The following is a 19,859-nucleotide window of genomic DNA, read 5'->3' as shown; positions in this document are numbered from 1 at the left end:
ACATACTATACTATGGCGTTTATTTTTTTTACTTTTTTCGACATACTATGCTATGATACTTTTACCACTTTTTTCGACATACTATACTATGGCGTTTATTTTTTTACTTTTTTCGACATACTATGCTATGATACTTTTAACACTTTTTTCGACATACTATACTATGGCGTTTTTACCACTTTTTTCGACATACTATACTATGGTGTTTATTTTTGTACTTTATTCGACATACTATACTATGGCATTTTTATCACTTTATTTGACATACTATACTATGGCGTTTTTATCACTTTATTCGACATACTATACTATGGCATTTATTTTTGTACTTTTTTCGACATACTATACTATGGTGTTTATTTTTGTACTTTATTCGACATACTATACTATGGCATTTTTATCACTTTATTTGACATACTATACTATGGCATTTTTACCATTTTTTTGACATACTATACTATGGCGTTTTTATCACTTTATTCGACATACTATACTATGGCGTTTTTATCACTTTATTCGACATACTATACTATGGCGTTTTTATCACTTTATTCGACATACTATACTATGGCGTTTTTATCACTTTATTCGACATACTATACTATGGCATTTATTTTTGTACTTTTTTCAACATACTATACTATGGTGTTTATTTTTGTACTTTTTTCAACATACCATAGTATGGCGTTTTTATCACTTTATTCGACATACCATACTATGGCATTTTTACCATTTTTTCTGACATACTATACTATGGCGTTTATTTTTTTACTTTTTTCGACATACTATGCTATGGTGTTTTTATCACTTTATCCGACATACTATTTTTAAGGCAATATCAATAAAATATATCCTTACATTAAATCTAGAAAACAAATAACCTGACCTAATGTTAGTGTTTGAGTTAAAGTTCATAAGTTACTGTGGGTCACAGTTAAAAGCCTGCAGCCTGTGGACGGTAGAAAGGAAAGGTAAATATGAATGTACCTTGTGCAGCAGCAGAGGAGAGTGGAGTGCTCCCAGACCAATGCTGTCCAACTCTGAGCTGGTTGAGCAGGTTTCCTGAGACACAGACAGCAAACAGACCATCAGATAAGACTGATGAAGGCCTTACTTTAACTTTGATAATATCTCATTTATGGTTTTTGTTTTGTGGAATCTTGAACACTAAAGTGACCTACATACATTCATTTTATTTTATCTTTTTATTTCCCTCTGATACAGACAGATATTTCAACAGATGTCAGATGCTACTTGTCAGGCCAGGTTTATTTATATAAGCCAGAGTCGTAAGTTTTTCCCTGCCTTAAGGTTTCCCTAGGGTTCAGTCTATAAAAACAAATGTCCATTTTACCTCTTAATTACTAAGTGATACCAACAGGCAGGTTATAAAACATTATGTAATGACCTGAGCAGTGTCTGTGGCAACAAGCACCTCAAACTGAAGGTGTGCTTTATATATGTATATGTTAAAATGTATACAGCTGTAATTTACTTTGATCAGCTCATTACATTTTGATCTCTTGCAAATTTTAACACTATTTGTAAGGAAAAACACAGAGTATGAAAACTACATCACATCACAGTGTAACCAGACTGAGAGAAGAAGAAAAAAAGGACCCACCAGTCTCCCCTGCAGTGTGTGCAGGTCAGCAGCCACCCGTCGCAGCAGGAGATGCAGTTTGTTGCCGATGACGTGGACCTTCTCCTTGGCCTCCACGCTGTCTTCTCCGGTGGCCTCCAGGAGGAGCTGTGAGGAGATCTCCTGCAGTGAGGAGACCTGCCGCTGGCGGCTGCAGAGCTCCTCCTGCAGAGCCTGCAGCAGGGGGCGACAGAGAGCACAGCAGTCAGGCCACAGCTGAGACTCAACAGACAGTTAAACATCCTGGAATTCAGTGTCTGATAAATGAGTTTCAGTTCAGTCTTCATTGGGATCAAAGTAGGGTTTGTCAAATTATTCAAGTGTACATGTTCAGATTTATGCAGATTTGTTCCTGTTAAAGCTCAGGGCAGACTGGAATACACATGCCACTGATGATATTGTAACATCTGTATCTAGTAAATTAAAACTGAGCTTTGGTCAACATAAACATGTCACACCTCTGTTTTCTCTTGTCTCATTTGTTGGCTGTGAGTCTGTTTGCACAACACAGGTTTTGGTTTTTGTGAAAAACTGTGCAGCAGACATTTTTTTTCTACCTAATTCCATGATTTCATGACAAATAATTGAGACAAAGTTGTATTGGGGCTGAACAATATGAAGATATTACATCAGTATCAAGATATGAGACAATATATCATGCTAGATTTTTGATATTGCTGTATTGTGATATGGCATAAATCGTGTTTTTTCCCTCCTGATATAAATTTGCTCACCCTCAGCGTGTCTCTGTGCTCCAGCAGGGCGGCGCGTGACGTCGACTGGTCGCTGACATTCACAGCGCTGAGTGTGTTCTCAGCCTGAGCGAGCCACAACAGCAGGGAGTGCAGCGTCTCATTAAACTCCTGAAGAAGAAGAACACAGAGGTCAGAGGTCACAGGAGCAGCTCGTCTTTCGTTATTCATTTAAATGTTAATCAAAACTATGTGTATTATTTTGACTCTGTATTCTAAGCTGTACATGTGTTCATCGATGACAGACAGGTTTAACTGCAGTGAGTGTCCATGTCTGACCTGACACTGCATGAGTGCAGAGTGCAGCCTCCTCTCCCAGCTCTCCAGGCCGCTGCAGGCCTGCGTCCAGCTGCTATTGGCTGAGCTGAGAGCCTCTTGCAGCTCCCGCAGCTCGGCGCTGTCGCCCCGCAGGAAGTGGCGGCTGCTCAGGTTGGCAGAGATCATGAGACACTTGTAGCTGTTGAAGGTTTTCTGCATCTCCTAGATGAAACAGGCAGGAGATAAATATCAGCGTGGATGTGATGAAGTGCGCATCTGTCTATATGATTAGACGGTGCTGCTGCTGCACCTTATGTTTCCTGATGTTGATTTCGATGTCTTGGATACTGGTGGACGGTGCGATCCGCTGTAGCCTCTCCAGCTCTGGCAGCACCCTGCCCAACCAGGAAGTGACATCACAGAGGTCAGAGTTCAGCTTCTGCCACTGCTCCAGGTCCTGCTTGATGTCCGTCTCGTTGTTGAACTTCTGTGCTTGTAGCAGCTCCCAGCGCTCGATCACACCTGCACAGACACACGAGTCACAGTAAATGAAACACTGTCGAACACTGCTGTGAAGTGATTCATGATATATTGTTAGATTGTCATTTCAACTTGCAGGACCTCCATCAGAGTGACACCTCTCACTCTGCTGTTTCCTCTCAGTCAGCGTACCTGTGCTGGTCTGTTTGTCGGCCGTGCTGCTGGTCAGACCTGAACCCTCCAGCTCCTCCTCATCGTTCAGGATCAGCTTGACTCTCTTCACGGTGTTGATGCTGCCGCTGCACTCCGACATCAGCTTAACCTGAACACAGTGTAACACAAACACTTAAATTCTTTTGGACACAGAAGCTTTAAGATGTGTGACTCTTGGTTTGTGCGTCCTTACGTAGCCCTGCTGGTGGTACGGAGTGCTGGTGGTGTGTGTAGGAGACGAGCCCAGGCCTCGGATCATTTCTCGGGGGACTCGTTTCCTCTCTGGGGAGCCGGGCTGGTGCCAGCTAGGCGGGTCGGTCACTGACTTCACTGAGGAGAGAGAAAAGGAAAGAGTTCAGTAAAAATGCTGTAACAAATAAGAAGAAATGGAAAGAGGAGTGAAACCAAAAAGGTTAAACAATGAACCACAGAGAGAAAACAGAGCGATAATTGAAAAACAAAGACCATAAGAATCATCCCTGAGGTATCACACAGTCTTATGAACAAACAGAACACCTGACGCATGCGTAAAACTGAAGTTTCTGTCAAATACAACATGCAAAAACAGCATCAAAACAAATGGACTACAAGTAAACAGCACCCATTATCACATCATGCAGGTCTTTGTACTTTATATATCATTGATATAAGTCAATGATAAATTGTCGTAGTGTGCAGCTACTCCTGTAACTGAAGGTACACAACATGAGGCAAAACTAGGAAAAACAAGGAGTCTGTGACTTAGATGAGGGATGGGGATGTGGGGTTGCTAGGAGACGGGATGGCAGCCCATAAGCACACAGTGAGGCAGACGCATGCAGCAGGCAGAGTGCCTACCCGACGCAGCTTTCACTGCTCTGACAGTCGCTCTAACAAAGGACTCTGAGCTCTCTGTGACCTTCATGTCTGTAAGAAAGAGTGGAGGTCAACAGTGTCTGGAACGAGCTCCACACGTTATGAAGCCCTGTCAGGTATGTTGAAGGAATATTTCACCTCCCAAATCATCATTTATATATCACTTACTGCACTCGTCCGTGCATGAGACCGTTTATGCGTTTTAAATTGTAAGGTTTTAGCAAAACTGCATGTGTTTACCTGACAGGGCGCTGAAGAAGGTGGAGTCCTCGTCGTCTTCGTGTGACGATGATCCTCCCACATCGACAGTGTGGTCCCACTCCAGCGGGATGGAGTCCACGCTGACGGGGGTCTCTCTTCCCGACCGCTCCAGAGGGGGCGCTAGGAGGTGGCACATGACCTGCCGTCCAGCTGAGACTCCACCTCCTGCTGAAACCTCCCCCTCCTTCTTCCTCGCCTCGCTCCAGGAGGTCCCGTTGGTCAGATCGGGTGAGTCGTCCAGCTCCCTCTCCTCCTCCAGAACCTACACAAACACAGAAGAAGGAATTAAGTATTTAAAGCTCGTGTTGTCTGGTGAGATGTTCATCTGTCATCAATCCTGGCCTCAAACATCTGTGAGTTTGGGTGTAATAAAAAAGATAAATGTATATATTTGGCACTGACTGGGCGTCTGTTGACAAGGCGGTGGTGGAAGCGAGCCACTCTGCCGAACACCTCCTGGCAGTAGGAGTGCAGCTCCTCCAGCTCGTCCTCGATCAGCACAGCGTCCAGAGGAGCGCTCTTCTGGATCAGGTTCTCCCCGAACACGATCAGGGCGTCAATCTTGTTGGTGTTGAGGGTGATCTCCTGCTGGAAGCCCTGCAGAGCGTGTCATGACAAGAGGAAAAAGATTCAGTTTGGTTAAAGATGAGAACTGGGTGCTAATTTCTGACACACTGCAGGTGATCATTTATCAGAAGTGTAACAGTCAGTAGCAGACTCACGTTCAGCTGTCTCATCTTGTCTTCGATGTCGCTCTCGGAGAAGTGCTCCACGTTGGTGAGCTGCAGGTCCATCTCTGTGAGCCAGACCAGGATCCCCTCACGAGTTCCCTCAAAGTCTTCTCTCTGAGAGGTGAAGTGCTGCAGGAGGACGGATATCATTATTGAATGCTGTTAAGATACTCAGAGCAGTAACAGTAGTTAAGAGTATTTTTAAATATCCCATGGAGAGAGACTCTCACTGCAGCCTGTTTTAGTTTGTTCTGAAAATGTCGGCGTGCAGCCTCGTTCTGTGGACGATAAACAGGAAACCCTAGGTACCATGTCTGGAGGGTTACTGTTGGTTCCAAAGGTACCATACTGAAAGTGTTTGGTGGGAACAGAGTTTATGTTACACCACTACAGAGAATACTGTTCCCTGCTTTAGTTAGCTGTTCTGTATCACACTGTAATATCTGGTATTGACTCCCATGTGGAGGTTTGATGTGGTTATTAAGTGTGTATAGTATATTAGTCAGTCGTCTCTTTGAGGCACGTGTGAGATTATTTCTTTTCAAAGAAGCTCAGCTTTTGCTACTATGGCATGTCAGTCAAGGTAAATGGGAATTCTTACACACATCCTCCGTCTGTGGTGCTGAGATGAAGATTTAAAGTCACAGATGAGAAAAATTAGAAAGTATGAAGAGCAAATGTATGAATTGAATGAATTCCTGATCTCAACACCATGATATATCCAATTTGAGCCCTTCTCTTCTTCCTCTCAGTCAGCCTATGTTCATTCTCTCTCGTACATTAATCACAGCTGACCCTGGTCCGCTGCACATATCTGTAAATGTGAATATGGCTTATAGGGGCCGAGCCCGCAGAGGTCAACAGCACCAATCAGCTGAGTTCTTTGATTACATGCAACCTTTATAAAGCAACATAAACATCCTCCATCTGCTCAGCGCCACATGCCGCCATGCAAACGGCTTCCTGCCAACGTGACGCCTCGTGCCTCGTCACCGTCTGAGAGGTGACCTAAATCCTGACGGCTTAGAGCTGAGAGCGGGGAGATGCTCCACAGATCAGCTGCAGAGGGCCGACACATGCTGATGTTTACTCTCTGACTGTTGATCTCACTCATTTGTTTTCAGTTTCATGTTTGTTGCTGCTGATTTATCAATCTTTAGCTGCTGTTTGAGGAGGTTTCCAACACAGCTGTAAATATCTGCTGTAGTTTAAGATCTCCTCCTCGTCTCACCTTGAGTCTGCGCAGAACAGAGGCCACCCTCCTCTGCAGGCTGTCCCACCTCTGGTTCCCCTCGTGGACCATGACTTTAAGTTTGCTGGCGGCATCAGTTCGGTTCTCCCGGGCCAGACGGCGATACTGTTTGTTCACCAGCTCCAGCTGAGTCAGACGCTCGTGAACCTGCCGCTGGAACGCCTGAGAGGAGAACGGAAATATGAGTACAAATTTTACACAAAGATTTACACAAGTTTCTCCTTAAGAGGCATTTTAGATTTCCAGATGTGGCACCCTGGATTGAACATTCAACGGCCGAAAACATTTCCATTCGGAGAAACGTGCTGCAGCTCCAGAAGCAATGCAAATTAAAAAAAAGCTTCTGAAAATCCAAAATAAATAGAACAAAATGTGTAACGGAAAAAAAAAACATTTGTTTTCAGGGTTTGTATGTTTGTGACTTTGCATGGTTTCTGTATTTGCAACATGTTTGTTGTGACTGTTTTTGTTTTCATTTTCTGCAGCACATGTTTCAATTGTTGTATTTATTTTGACTTTTCATATGTATCTGTTACAGGGTATATGCAGGAACCCTGAGGTTGACTTCAATACCTTTTTAAGACATTTTTAAGACCTTCCAAAAAACCCTTAAGACCTCATCGCCACTTTAAGCTGTCGTTAGCAGCAACGCGTCTTTAACTTACTAAACAGTTGTAGTTTGCAATTAAATCTATGGAGCACAAACATACAACAGAACTCAGATAAGATGAGAAGGATTTTTTATTGTCTTTTGCTCCTCTGTTTCGCCGTCGCGTGATGTCGCACAGGTACGCGCACGGCCCCGAGTGGCAGTCCGAGTGTGCCTTCCTACACATCGTTGTTTGTAACAGTCGCGAGGAGGAAAATAAATTATACATTCATGGATACTTTTTGTCAAAGCTTGAATGCCAAGAAAATTTAATACTTCATAAAATTGCGATTAAGACTTTTAAATACTTTTTAAGGGCCTTAATTTTCCGACATTTGATTTATCAACTTTTAAACTCTTTTAAAGACCCCGCGGACACCCTGTTTTAACTGGCATCATTACTGAAGCTGCAGCATGTTTCTCCTTGTGGAAATGTTTCTGGTCATTGTTGCACATTTGCCCTTGTTGGCCACCGTAGGATCGCTCCCACTTGTGAAACACTTTTAATCCAACATAAAAGGTCTCTGATTGGAGCTTGAATGACTAATTGAGTGACTGATTTATTTACACAAATACGTTTTAAATTAATGCGACATCAGATTTTGAGGGATAAAAAAAGGAAGGAAGGGAGGATAAAACCAAAAACAAAGTACAAATGCTCTTTTTCTAACATTTAAATAAAGTCAGTCTACAGTGTGACAGAGTCACACACATCAGGCCTCCACCAGCAGCTGCTCAGCAGGATTAACAACCTCTCCCAGTCACTTTATGGATTTGAAGTTGACTCTAACCATTACGCTCCCACAGCTTCCATTACACGTCACTGATGGCCAGTATGTAGGTCACTGGTCCTCCGAAGGATGAAGTGTGTTTAAAAATCACCACCATCTATACTGGATCCCTGTTGCCGTGGTGATGAGGGCACTTCGGCAGAGTCCAGATTACCAAACGCTAATCTGTGTTTCTAAATCCAGACTGACACATCAGAGGTTACCTCCGAGTGTCAGGGCAGCAGAGTACACCTGAACCTGACGCTGCAGCCACACTGGGACATGTGGTGTGTAAGATGAGTGTTTGAAACAGCAGAGTGAGACACAGATCTCTGTTAGTGCTGAACTCCATCCTCCAAAGCTGCGGTGCATTTCTATCATTTAATTTTCTGACAAAGTAAACAACAACAAACTGGTCCCAGATGTTGGACACTTCCACCGGCCTGTTGTGGAACATATGAGTCCAAATGCTGCTGTGCAAAGATGGAAAATATTTCACTTTGGGCTCATTTTAAGAGGAAAGAAAACAAAAAGACACAGCTGGCTGATATTAAAATGGAAAAAAGAGCAGTGCTGAATTTCTGTTTGTTGTTTCTTTGTTTTACGACATTAAGTCAAGTCAGAATAAAAGATATTAGTCTGAGTACATGTTCACTTTACTTTGTGCTCGTCAACATTTGCAAATAAAAAGATTTAAGAAAAGTTAATGTTATTTATAAAATCTTGAATCATAAATTACAAATCTGCCTCAGTGTTATGATCTGAAGAGGGGCTTTAAAAGACTTCATTAGCAGAATTAATAATCACTTTTCTTACTTTCTAATTTCATTTTTCTCAATTTGTTCTCCAACAAATTATTGGATGGTGATGTTGGTCCTTTAATTTACCCTGTAGAACATTTTGGTCCAGGGCAAAATGTTGCAACTACTGGACTACTTCATTTTTTGTACCCAGAGGATGAATCCTAGGGCTCTGTTTAAACAATCTATAACATGGTCTAAAGTGCATGGCATGAGAGCATATAGGGAGAGTCCAGCTCCACATCTGCTCGTCAAGCGGTGCATAATCTGGGCGCAAAGTGAGGCACAAGGGGCAAAGGGGTTGTATTCAGTCCCTTAATTAATCACAGGTGTGTTTTGGGTGTAAAAATGTTAGTGCCGCCGTCAAGCTAAAAACTGGAATTTACAGAGCAGGTTAGCAACTAGATCAACTCTTCTGATTTTAATGAATATGTTCTTTCTGTGCGTCATCAGGACAAACATCAAATCATTTATGTAAAGTGAACAGACATGTAACTGGTCTTATGGTCTTTGTTCCTGTATTCTGCCAAAGTTTAAAGTTTGGAAAAATAATAAATTTAAAGAAAAAAAAAAAAGAGCGAGAGAGATTTGTCCCCTGACCTCAAACTTCTTGAGCTCCTCCTTGGCGCTGGTGTAGAGGACGTCAGAAGAGTCCGGGCTCGCTGCGGTGAGCTCAGCTGTCTTCAGCCAGTCTTCAAAGCGAGAGAAGTCGTCCAGGAACTTACACCACAGACGCCACGTCTCCTCAATCCTGGAATCAATCAGTCATTTAATTTTTTTTTGTGTGATGACAAAGGTCAAGTGAGCAGCTGAGACAGTTCATTTACATACATTCATTAAAAAGTAGGTCTCTCTCTCTCTTACCTGTTCTTCATGAAACATGCAGTATAAAGATCGACTGACTGATTGATCACTTAAGTTCTATATAAATTTATATGTTTACTTTGTGTTGGAGTAATAACAGGTGTCTACAGATATAACCAAGTTAAATTTAAGACTTTTTAAGACCTTTTTAATACTGTCTTTTCAAGGTAATGTGACCGAAAATATTTAAGACCCATCAAATCTAAATTAAAGACAATTTAAGGCCTTATATTAAGAAAACTTAATTCAAGACATTTTAAGACTTTTTAAGGACCTCCGTCTGTGACTGTCTGACTGCTCACCTCATCCTCCTCTCCATGGACATGGCACATATGTTCCTCCAGCGTCGGTCCAGGCTGCGGGTGGTCTGCTGGATGGAGTCGTTCTCCGAGTCGCTGCCGCAGGCGTCTGCATCGTGGAGCAGGACGTCACAGAGCGTCAGCACCGACGCCACGCTCTCCGTGTGCTGCTCGATGTCCCGCTGCAGATCCTGCAGGTCAAACAGCACAGATACACTTCAGTCACATGGACTCACATGCAGCTCATTTACACATTGATACAACAAGATGCTTAGAAGAATACAGTAATAGTTTTCAGCTGCCCAAAAAAACCCCAACTATAATTTAGACAAGCATTTGTTCCTGAGTGCAACAGATGATGTTCAGAACAACAGTAATTCCTAAAAGCAGCAGTGGAGTGAAACAGGGAAACAACAAGACTTAACAAACATTAACTTCTAATGTCTTGATGGTTTTCACTGTCAGTCGTCCACAGAGCTCTGAGATCATTACAGGACTTCAACAACACATTGGGACTTTTTTGGAGAGAGGGAATTGGTGTGTAGCTCCTTCTGAAGACTGACAGCACTTTTGTTGTTCAAAGTTACCACTCTCTGGGTTGCCATGGAGACAGATGAAAGCTTAAAGAGCCCATCCACACAGGAGTCATTTCAGCCGTCCTTCATCCTCTAATGGAGAGAGCTACAGCCTTTTCTGAGGCGCCATCTCTTTCAGCCGGTGCGGCTCTCTGCTGTGTTTCTTCCTCACTTTTTACCAGTTCACTCGTGTTTTCTTTTTTGTGTGTTTCTGTCTGTCTGTCACGCGTCTCTCCCTCTCTCTTTCACGGACCATTTCTTTCTCCAGACATGTATTCTTTCCTCAGATATGTCTCTGTCCAAAGTCAGACAGGCTGCTCAAGATTTCAGGTGAATTTTATTTTTCTGTCAAAACCCTCGTTGCACATGTGTAAGTGTTTTGGAGAGGAGAGAAAATGATTAGCAGGAAATCATCAGTGCCTTCAACAAATGAGCATCTGACCAGTTTTGTTGTCATGTCACCCGATCAGCTTACAGAAACAGACAGGAGGTCTGTGTCACCACGAGGTGTAGTTACATTCCCGGGGAGGTGCATGTCAGGCTATGCTGTAGGGTATGACGTAGTGTAGGTGTGGCGTCAATTCGACGCAGAAGTATAAATCCTGCTTTACATTTGACACAGTCTGATACTGGTGAAGTAGAAAACCTGCCAAAAGATCAAATCTCATTTTTCTTCTGTCTGAATATTTCTCTTTCTAACCCTTTCCACCCCTCCACCTCCTCTCACACCCCAAACCTTTCTCCTCTCAGTGAAGTAGCAGAAGTCCATTTTCTTTCTTTGGGCCGCAGTCTGAGGCCGAGCTCTCAGTGCATTTACCATCTCTCAGCCCAGTGTGACAGCTTCCTCCTTCACAAACACCCCTCTGTCCTGCAGCTTGCTGAGATTTTACTTAGCAGCACACATTACGCTGCTCCTCTGTTATTATGCCGTGGACCACTACAGGGTGGCCGAAACACAAAGGGTTTAAAAGCCGGCGTGCATCACTAGTGTGTGAGTAAGGTACTTCCCTGCCATGTCTCCCCTTTAAGTGGAGTCTCCACTCTGCCCTGAGCCATCTTAAAGCATTTTAAGCCTGTTTTCACCTGGAGGATGTCCGAGCTCAGTGGTTAGATGGAGGTGTCAGGTGGGAGGAGGTGCTGTTCCATATTTGCTACCGCTGTGAATTACCATTTAAAGTTTTCTTTAACTCATAAGTCTCATCATCCCTTCACAAAGACACACCAGAGTCTCCTGTTATGCTTATTTATTGTACCTTTGTTCCTGAGCTCTTTCTTTTTTCCGTCGGTTTGGTTTGGTGAATAACTCTAAACATAATAAACCAATTAGCATCCGTCGCTCTGACGCTGAGGGAGAAATGAGACCATCTAAAGTTTGAAGTGCTCACCTAACATTCAGTACGTTTACATGACATCAGAGGAAATCTATTTATTGTGTTTGTCTGACTAAAACAGGACTTTTAAAACACATTCAAACAAGTTAGTCTGACTGAAATCGTACCAAATCAAATTTCTCAAAGTGGGACTAAGGGGCCGGACACATGCCGTGTTTTTTGTGCCCTCAAATAAGTGTTTTCAATGTAGACGTACAGCAGACATGCTCAAACACCAAAGCGACGCCGTCTCAAGGATAATATTTTTGGCCTAATGCACTCTTACAAAACAACGTCTGGAAGAAGATCAGCTCTGCACTCAGGATTTCGGGTACGTAGGGCATGATACAGTGCTGGTTGTGGTTGTTTAGCAACCTCAGACGCAAGTTGCCTCTGCGCCTTTGAAAATTGGTACATAGTAGGCACAAGAGTAGCGCCCAGTGCCCAACCTCTTGTTTCCTAACTAGCTAAGGCACTCCGCACATGCTCCACAGTGTCCGTCCCAGTTGGATCAGCCTGTGATTTCAATTTTTTTGTGTGATTTTGAATCCAGCCCACTGATTTTGGTTTTCATTGACCGTAGTTATGCCATTTTGTTCTCAACAAATTACACAGTGTACGTCAGTAAAGATTTTCAACTTGAATAATCCCTTCATCAAGATCTGATGTGTGTTTTAAGTGTTCCCTTGATTTCTTTGAGCAGTGTAGTTTTGCTGTTGTTAATCATCAATCATCAACAATTCATCAAGAATTTTCTCCTTTTTTTTGATTTTTCGTTCACTTTGAAGGAGTGCGAAAAAAACTAAATTTTACTTACAAATTCATTGTAAGACAGGCTGAGTAACTGATATACAAATAGTTATTTGGAGGTTGAAGTACTCCTTTAGCTAATTTCTACATGCAGAACTGGCCACCTGAACAAACTTCTCCCAATTTGCCTCTGTATGGAACCACAGCCCATCTGACCTCACTTTTTCCCTTACTAGATATGTGACCACTTTAAAACTTTGTACACACTTTCATGATTGAATAATAAGCTGCTCAAACAGAACTGTTTGTCTTCACCCACCTGCTGCTCAGCAAGTTTCCTCTGAATCTCATCGCTGTGGCAGACGTTGTAGACCACCGGCTTGGCCAGCTCCGCCTCGATGCGAGACAGCCACGTCCGCAGGTTGCTCATGTTCTTGTCGAGCTGCTGCACCGTCACCAGCGTCTCCTTCAGCTTCCTCACCCTGCGGAGAGAGAGATGTCACGTTACAGAAGGTGTCCCTGGAGTTTCGCTGGTCAAAGATCATCAAACCTGAGATTGGTCAACTGGTTTTGTTCTTCTGGTCTTCATTTTCTATAAAACTGGTCTGAACTTTGTACATGATTCCAGTATCATACAAAAGTCCTCCTGGGTTGTGACAACTCTATTGTCAAATTATTTGAAATGTTTCTACGGCTAAATCGCTTCAATTTTCATCTCTCTTGCAAGTGAAGGTTAAGACGCATTTTCTGCATATGTTCTCAATCTTTGCAAATATTAATCCCCTTTTATTTAAAGCATGGTCTCTGACATCAACAGGTCAACTCTGTGCATCTTTGCACTGTTCAAACACATAAATAATCAGAGTTGGGACTCTGACATGCAGCGGGAGGACAACCTTACATTTGGCAGTCCGTACTCAGAATCACACCCATCACCCTGCCATTGTTAGCACTACACCCGGCTCTCTGCCACAGATTATCACTGTGGCGGCTCGTCGCGGTGTCTGAGAAGAGCTGCTATCATTCTCACGTATGACACAACAGGAGGCATTATAGCGAAGCTGTGGGGTGACCTACATCTGACTGGGAGCTGGGTGGTGTCTGGGAGAGAGGCTGCATTCCAGTTCAGCTCTCAGGTCAGTTCACCAACCAACACAATGCAGAGAGGGTGACACTGCACCGTCATGTGACTGCAGCCGGTGAGAGCATGCATCCAAAATCCACCTCTCTGATCAGAGTGTGTGTACATGCATGTGTGTGAGAGAACAGGGGGAGGGGGTGTTTGATGGGGGGATCAGACTGCACTGTAGACACATCCAGAGTTCAGTCTGCCTGTGCCGTCATTGCCCTGAACAAAATATGTCGCTGGTCATTCTGAATGTGACACTAGTGATAGGTGACTAGTGTAAGGTGGAAATCACACTGACAATCACATTTCAGCTGTGGACAGGGTTTCCCACACATTCATTTATTTGTGGAGGCCCGGCACGATATATCAACACCTGGTGCCAAATATTGATTTATTTTTGGAGCTGGACCAACATTAGGAGTGCTGTTGGAATATATATACACTGTTAAGTTATTCATTGCTCCACACTCTCAGTGTACGGTGTACTCTGGGCACAAATGGAGCAAGTGCGCTGAGTCTAAAACTTTGCCTCCACTCGCCTCTCTGCTCCTCTCATCCATCGATCTGATGTCCCCCCACGACTCAAACTACACAATCTGCTGCTGAGGAGAAAGTACTCATGAAAGAGTTTCTGCATTCACAGACCCGTAAAACCTCTGAATTTAGAGTGGGGACACACACAGACACCCATTTTCGACTTGTCTTACTTGAAGAAAAGCCGCTAATTCAGTGTTAAACACATTTCATTTATCATAGATTCCTCACAATAAAAATCCCCCGTTATTTCGTTGGGTATAAACTTTTATTGTGAAGCAGCAAAATAAGGAAATGTCGAGCTTTCAAGCAGCAGCTTCACACAACTTCCAATACGGCTGATAGCAAACATGAAACAGTAAAATAAAGCAGATATCTAAAGTAAAAACAGGACGCAGGAGAGAAACTAAACTCCAAACCACAGAGATTCAGTTAGAGGCTACGAAATGATACAGGAGGCAGCAGGTTGTGCAGACAGACTGCGCCACAAACAAGCACATTACAATCACTTCACAAGTTCATGGTGATGTTCTATTGATATTACCACTGATAACTCAAGTGTAACGTTTTATGCTGGTTCAGACACTATTTAAGGTGCCCAGTGTTGATCTAAGCCAGTGCACCTGACTGATGAAACAAAGCAGCAACAAGCAGCTGACAGCCAGTCGTCACTGAAGCTGCGTTTAGCTGTGATTTCTGGCCACACACGGAAAACTATGAGACAGGAAATTAAACAATGTCAGATGCTGACGCTGCAACAGCAGAGACTGTAGGGGGTGATGTTCCTGTTCCTGGCTGTTCCTGTCCTATTTTTGGCTCCTGATGCATCTGCATGCATGTGTATGTGTATGTGCATGCAGGTGTGAGCTCGAGGATGCATGTCTCCACAGTGTGAGAGGACGTGGCAGTACATGGAGGGGCGGAGAGCAACACCAGTGACATCAAAAGCATGCTGCTGCGATCACTGATGGACATCTATAGGCTCAATGCATCCACACACACACACACACACACACACACACCTGCTGTCCAAGCTGCCTCCTAAATACCAACACACACACACGATGACTCAAGCTGTGTTCTCCACTGAATTTGCTCTGAATGACTCTGCATGCGTCTGCCTGTCTACATGCCTGCACCGACAAAGCCCAGCCCATCCCCCTTCGCTCTTGCTCTTCGTGTCTCATCCACCTCCTTCTCCTCCTCCTCCTCCTCCTCCTCTTTATCACAACACAACACCCGATCGGCTCCCCTTTCACCCGCCTGCCTCCTCAGCCTCGTGCTGGCCGGGTGCACCGGGGCGCGATGAGGGAGAAAGGTACTTACGGGCTGGTGAGGAGGCTACTCCATGATGATGGCTCATCCGCTGGCAAGCACTACCCCCCCTCCACCTCCTCCATCCCTCCCCTCCCTGCTCTGCAGTCTGTCTCCTCCTCCTCCTCCCCTCTTTCCAAACATCTGGATGCAGTAACAGGTTCACTCAGGGTTACACAGCATCAGGAGCTAACTGACTACGACTAAATTATTTTCATTATTTATTCATGTGTTTTTACAACAACTATATTTATTATCTAGTCTGAAATGTTCCACGTCATTCTCCACCTCTTTCCTTTTTGAAATATACAAATGAATTTTTTGTTCCGTTAGTTGGTTAATCTTGAGAATGTAAACCAGGGTTCCCACACCTTCCGCAACGTCAAATTCAAGAACTTTTCAAGGACTTCCCCGTTCACCTCCAGCCATCATATCCAGAGTCCAGGACGAGCTCAACAAAGGTTCATTCCTCTACTCATCCAGAACATCAGCACTTCTCCATCTTCCTCTCATCTTATCTTCACCACCTCTACCACCACCAACGTCTAGACCGAGGGTGGTTCCCTATTCAACTATGGATTCATCACCCTCCTTTTATCACACCATCTTGACGGGGACTAATCGCCAAATCATCCACATTTTTCATTCTCATGTGCACATGTTGATAAATATTCTTTTTACTATAAAAGTGAATCTCTCCTGATTGAAATAAAGCTTTAGCTCCGGCCCAGGCACCAGAAGAAAAAGTTGTAATTGTACGTTTCTACAAACCACAAATACGTTTGTACGTTTCATACGCAACTTCAACTCAGCAGGACCAAAGATCGTCTTTGAGGCACTTCAGAGTGGAACCGATTTAGGTTGGAAACAAGCCAATCTGTGAAACTGTAATATCACTTTACACCACCCTGCAACAACAAACAACAACAAGCCAACGAGCAGGAACAAAGAAACAGAAGCCCATTAAAGTCAGTCAGGTCTTGAGCAGATTACAGGTGCAGCTGTCGATCGCTGTTACTGTTTACGGGATACAACCTCGGACATTACCGCCAACAGGGCTGACACAGACAGACCCAGCGGGGAACCTCAGTCTGGAAAAACCTCCATCTGCCACTGTCTTCCATTTCAATTACCCCAGCCTGGGGTTCAGCGCTCTATGAGCGAGTCGTATATTACAGGGCTGAATGATGAAAACTGGTAAGGGCCACAACAGGTGGAGGACGAGAGGGAAGAACTACACACGAGTACAGAGAAAGAAAACGTAAATCTGAAGCCCCTTTTCAGACATGGAATACATATCACGGCCGCCTTCGACTATCTGTTACAGTAATGGCTTCATGATCATGTGATGTTTGGCACCTGGTGCGAGAGACGGAGCGGCTGCACGTCTGTAAAACAGCAGCGAGTTGAAAAGTAATGATATTAAGGAGGAGTGTTTTTGTTCCCTCACAGGCTGCATGTACTGCTTAAATAATTACCACCGTGATTCTAAAACTTCTCACAGTGAATCACCTCATACATTTCATCATCATCGTCACTAGTGTCATCGTCTAATAGAGAATTCTGCTGCCCTATCTTACACCTGGGACAAAGCCGTGTAAAGTGCAGCACAGCTACCTTTTCTGGTTTCAGACCAATGCAGTTGACATTATCTCAGCACCCACGTCGTGTGGGGAGCAAAATTGCTTGCACCCATCTGTTTGCCCATGGGCGTGCAGGTCTTAAAATGAGGTGTGTTCAGGTGCATTGTTGGTGTGTTACTATTTTGAAGCAGCAGAAAGCGATTGTGCCATTGACCAACAAAAACCTCGAGTCTCATTTATAAAACAGTGCATAGGATCCATAATAAAATTTTACATACGGACAAAAGCCAAAAAAGGCGTGCGCCAAAAAATATTTTCACAATCAGGCTTCCACCTCACCATCTGTGTCGCCAGTTAACTGTCTCCAACATGTTTGTAAGTATGGGTCAAAGTTTCTCCCGTCAAGTCTGTTTTTATAGATCACAACCTTTGCTTGGGAAGTCGCGTACACATCTTTCAGGCCTCATTTTGTGCGTACACAATGTTTATAAATGAGTATTTTCCTGTTGTTGAAAGGCGCATTATTCAGATAGAAAGATGCACCTTCATAGGCGGATTCAGGGTGTGTGCACCCTGCCTGTTACACACCCTGGGATGCGCAGATGGGTGGCGGGTGGGTGAAACAGTATATCATTAATGAGAAAAAATATCAAGGACATTCTGCATAATGTGAACATAGCAGAGATCAGAGCAGAGCAGAGATGCTGTACGACTCCCCATTAAGAGAGACGCTGTGCACATTTACACACTAGGAGCAGCGCAACTTCGCTTCACAGCTGAAAGCAGTTGTGCCTGGTCTAAAGTCAGAATGGCACAGTATTCTGCTATGGGGTGCATCATTAAGATAGTAAAATGTTCCTACATACTGTAGGTGGGTTCTTAACCTGTGGACACTCTGCTTGTTACACACACACACACACACACACAGGGACACATGGATAGGTTGCAATTAGTCTGGGGACACTCCTTTCTAAAGTGTGCTTAACACACCGGAGAAAACGGCCGGCAACAAAGCAACGCCTCTTGCATTTTTTAAAAGGACACACCCTCTCGGAAATGTGCGCTCCCCCTTTTCTCGTCCGAGCTTGAAAATGGATGCCGAGCTCCATTTTATCAAACGTGTGCTCAGTCCACAAGATTGTGGAAATGAAGGACTTACAGCGACTTTGTTTAAAACTTTTAACGCAGTCNTTTAGTTAAGCAAAGCGTCTAAAGACTGACTTGTGAGTCTAGGTTGCAATTGGGTGAAATAATACATCATTAATGAGGGAAATATTAATGACATTCTATAAAATGTGAACAAAGCAGAGATCAGAGCAGAGCTACTGTCTGACTTCCCATTAAGAGAGACGCTGTGCGCATTTACACAGGAGGAGCAGCGTAAATTTACTCATTATTTCAGAAGCTAAAAGTTTAGTTCTGTTTCCTCTGTCAAGTTTATAACTACAGCTTTGCTGCTTAAATGTCCCATGACATTTGCTGCAGTGACATCACCGCTCTTGTTGCATTACTCTCAGCAGAAAACTGCTCGCTTCAATGATTTGCTGAAACTCCATCTTCTCTCAGTCCTGTGTTCAAACACAACAAATCACTACATTAAGCGAGCCAAGCCAGCAACATGAGAAGTGCACCATCATCACCATGACGACCAGATCTACGACTTGAAAAGAGAGCCGAGCGGTCGTAATTAAGCACTGTGTTGTTTTAATGTCAGTATTAAACTGCCACAGAACATGACACTAAATAACATGTAAAAGCTCCACTTGAAATTAACGACTCGATTAACCGTAGTTTAGAAACAAAAACACGCTGTGTGACAGTGAAAGCAGGAGATTTGCTGCGCCAGGTGTGAGGAGACGCAGACTGAGACGGAGGAGGCTGGAGAGCAGAGACATTGCTTTTTAAAGACAAACATCTGCCTCGCGTGCATCTTATTCAGACAATGAGGAGAGAGGATGGTGGCCCCTGAGGCTGAGGGCCCGTCGGCACAAAGGCTCGTGTCAGCAGACGGCAGCTGCTGGGCTGGGTGACGGAGCACCTGGTTTGTTCTGGGGGACAAAGGCGAGCAGCGGGCCAGTGTCAACGCATCTAATCCCTCTACAAGTCAAACCTCAGCAGTCATCTGCTGTAACTTAGCTGGGCAGGACGCAGACAAAGGCTGAGGGTCAGTCATCACTGACTCTGAATCAGCTCCTCTTCAGCTCCATCAGTGCTTATCAAAACGTGTGACTCAGTGCTGCAGGACTGTGGCAACGAAAACACTGACTCATTCAGGTCTGTGAAGTAAACTACTTCATTTTATGTTGTGCAGAAGAAGAGGATTAATCAATAATTTGATTTGTAAACGTGACCTGGGTATCTTTCAACCTGGATCAAACTTTCTAGTGTTTTTGTGTGTAACACATTTTTTGAATAGGTCCAGTAAAGAGCAAGACTGCTGCAGCTGGCAGCCTTGCGACAGGCTAACAGGCTGCAATGTAACCACTCCAGCCATCTGTGCACCCTCAATATACGTGCACTGAAAGTACTTGTTTTTGCCACTAACAGGCCCAAAACCACCTGGTGCAGAACTGTGACACTGGAAAAGATAAACCTGTCATGGGGTGAGACACAAAATGCTGCCAAGGATTGAATGCAATGCAAAGAGCTCATTGAAGACTTATGTCCCATAGGGGATGAAGAGGAGTAAGTAAGTCAATTGATGGCGCACAAATGCCCTGATTGGTTATTTTGCAACCTGTCTTATGGCTGCCAGCTGCAGCGCACTCGTTCAGTACT

General features: G+C 43.9%; 1 protein-coding gene across 10 annotated transcripts in view; it reads right to left on the bottom strand.

Moving 5' to 3' along the window:
• syne2b (spectrin repeat containing, nuclear envelope 2b) overlaps positions 1-19,859 on the bottom strand; it is a 198,402-nt gene that overhangs the window by 11,583 nt on the left and 166,960 nt on the right. For 9 of the 10 annotated variants that reach the window (XM_050062363.1, XM_050062364.1, XM_050062369.1 and 6 more), the window contains 15 exons: positions 12,841-13,003; positions 9,830-10,017; positions 9,264-9,414; positions 6,424-6,606; positions 5,184-5,321; positions 4,864-5,058; positions 4,441-4,723; positions 4,183-4,251; positions 3,539-3,675; positions 3,325-3,454; positions 2,963-3,174; positions 2,674-2,874; positions 2,377-2,505; positions 1,625-1,816; positions 988-1,062 (listed from right to left, as the gene is read on the bottom strand). In XM_050062363.1, the coding sequence (XP_049918320.1) occupies positions 988-1,062; positions 1,625-1,816; positions 2,377-2,505; positions 2,674-2,874; positions 2,963-3,174; positions 3,325-3,454; positions 3,539-3,675; positions 4,183-4,251; positions 4,441-4,723; positions 4,864-5,058; positions 5,184-5,321; positions 6,424-6,606; positions 9,264-9,414; positions 9,830-10,017; positions 12,841-13,003 (2,446 nt within the window). The remainder of the gene's footprint in view (positions 1-987; positions 1,063-1,624; positions 1,817-2,376; positions 2,506-2,673; positions 2,875-2,962; positions 3,175-3,324; positions 3,455-3,538; positions 3,676-4,182; positions 4,252-4,440; positions 4,724-4,863; positions 5,059-5,183; positions 5,322-6,423; positions 6,607-9,263; positions 9,415-9,829; positions 10,018-12,840; positions 13,004-19,859) is intronic. The other variant, XM_050062368.1, reaches the window with a different exon arrangement.

Source organism: Epinephelus moara, chromosome 14 (genome assembly GCF_006386435.1).
Source record: "Epinephelus moara isolate mb chromosome 14, YSFRI_EMoa_1.0, whole genome shotgun sequence".
NCBI classification, from domain to species: Eukaryota; Metazoa; Chordata; class Actinopteri; order Perciformes; family Serranidae; genus Epinephelus; species Epinephelus moara.
The sequence above is the reverse complement of the archived record's forward strand: the minus strand, read 5'-3'. Positions and strand labels throughout refer to the sequence as shown.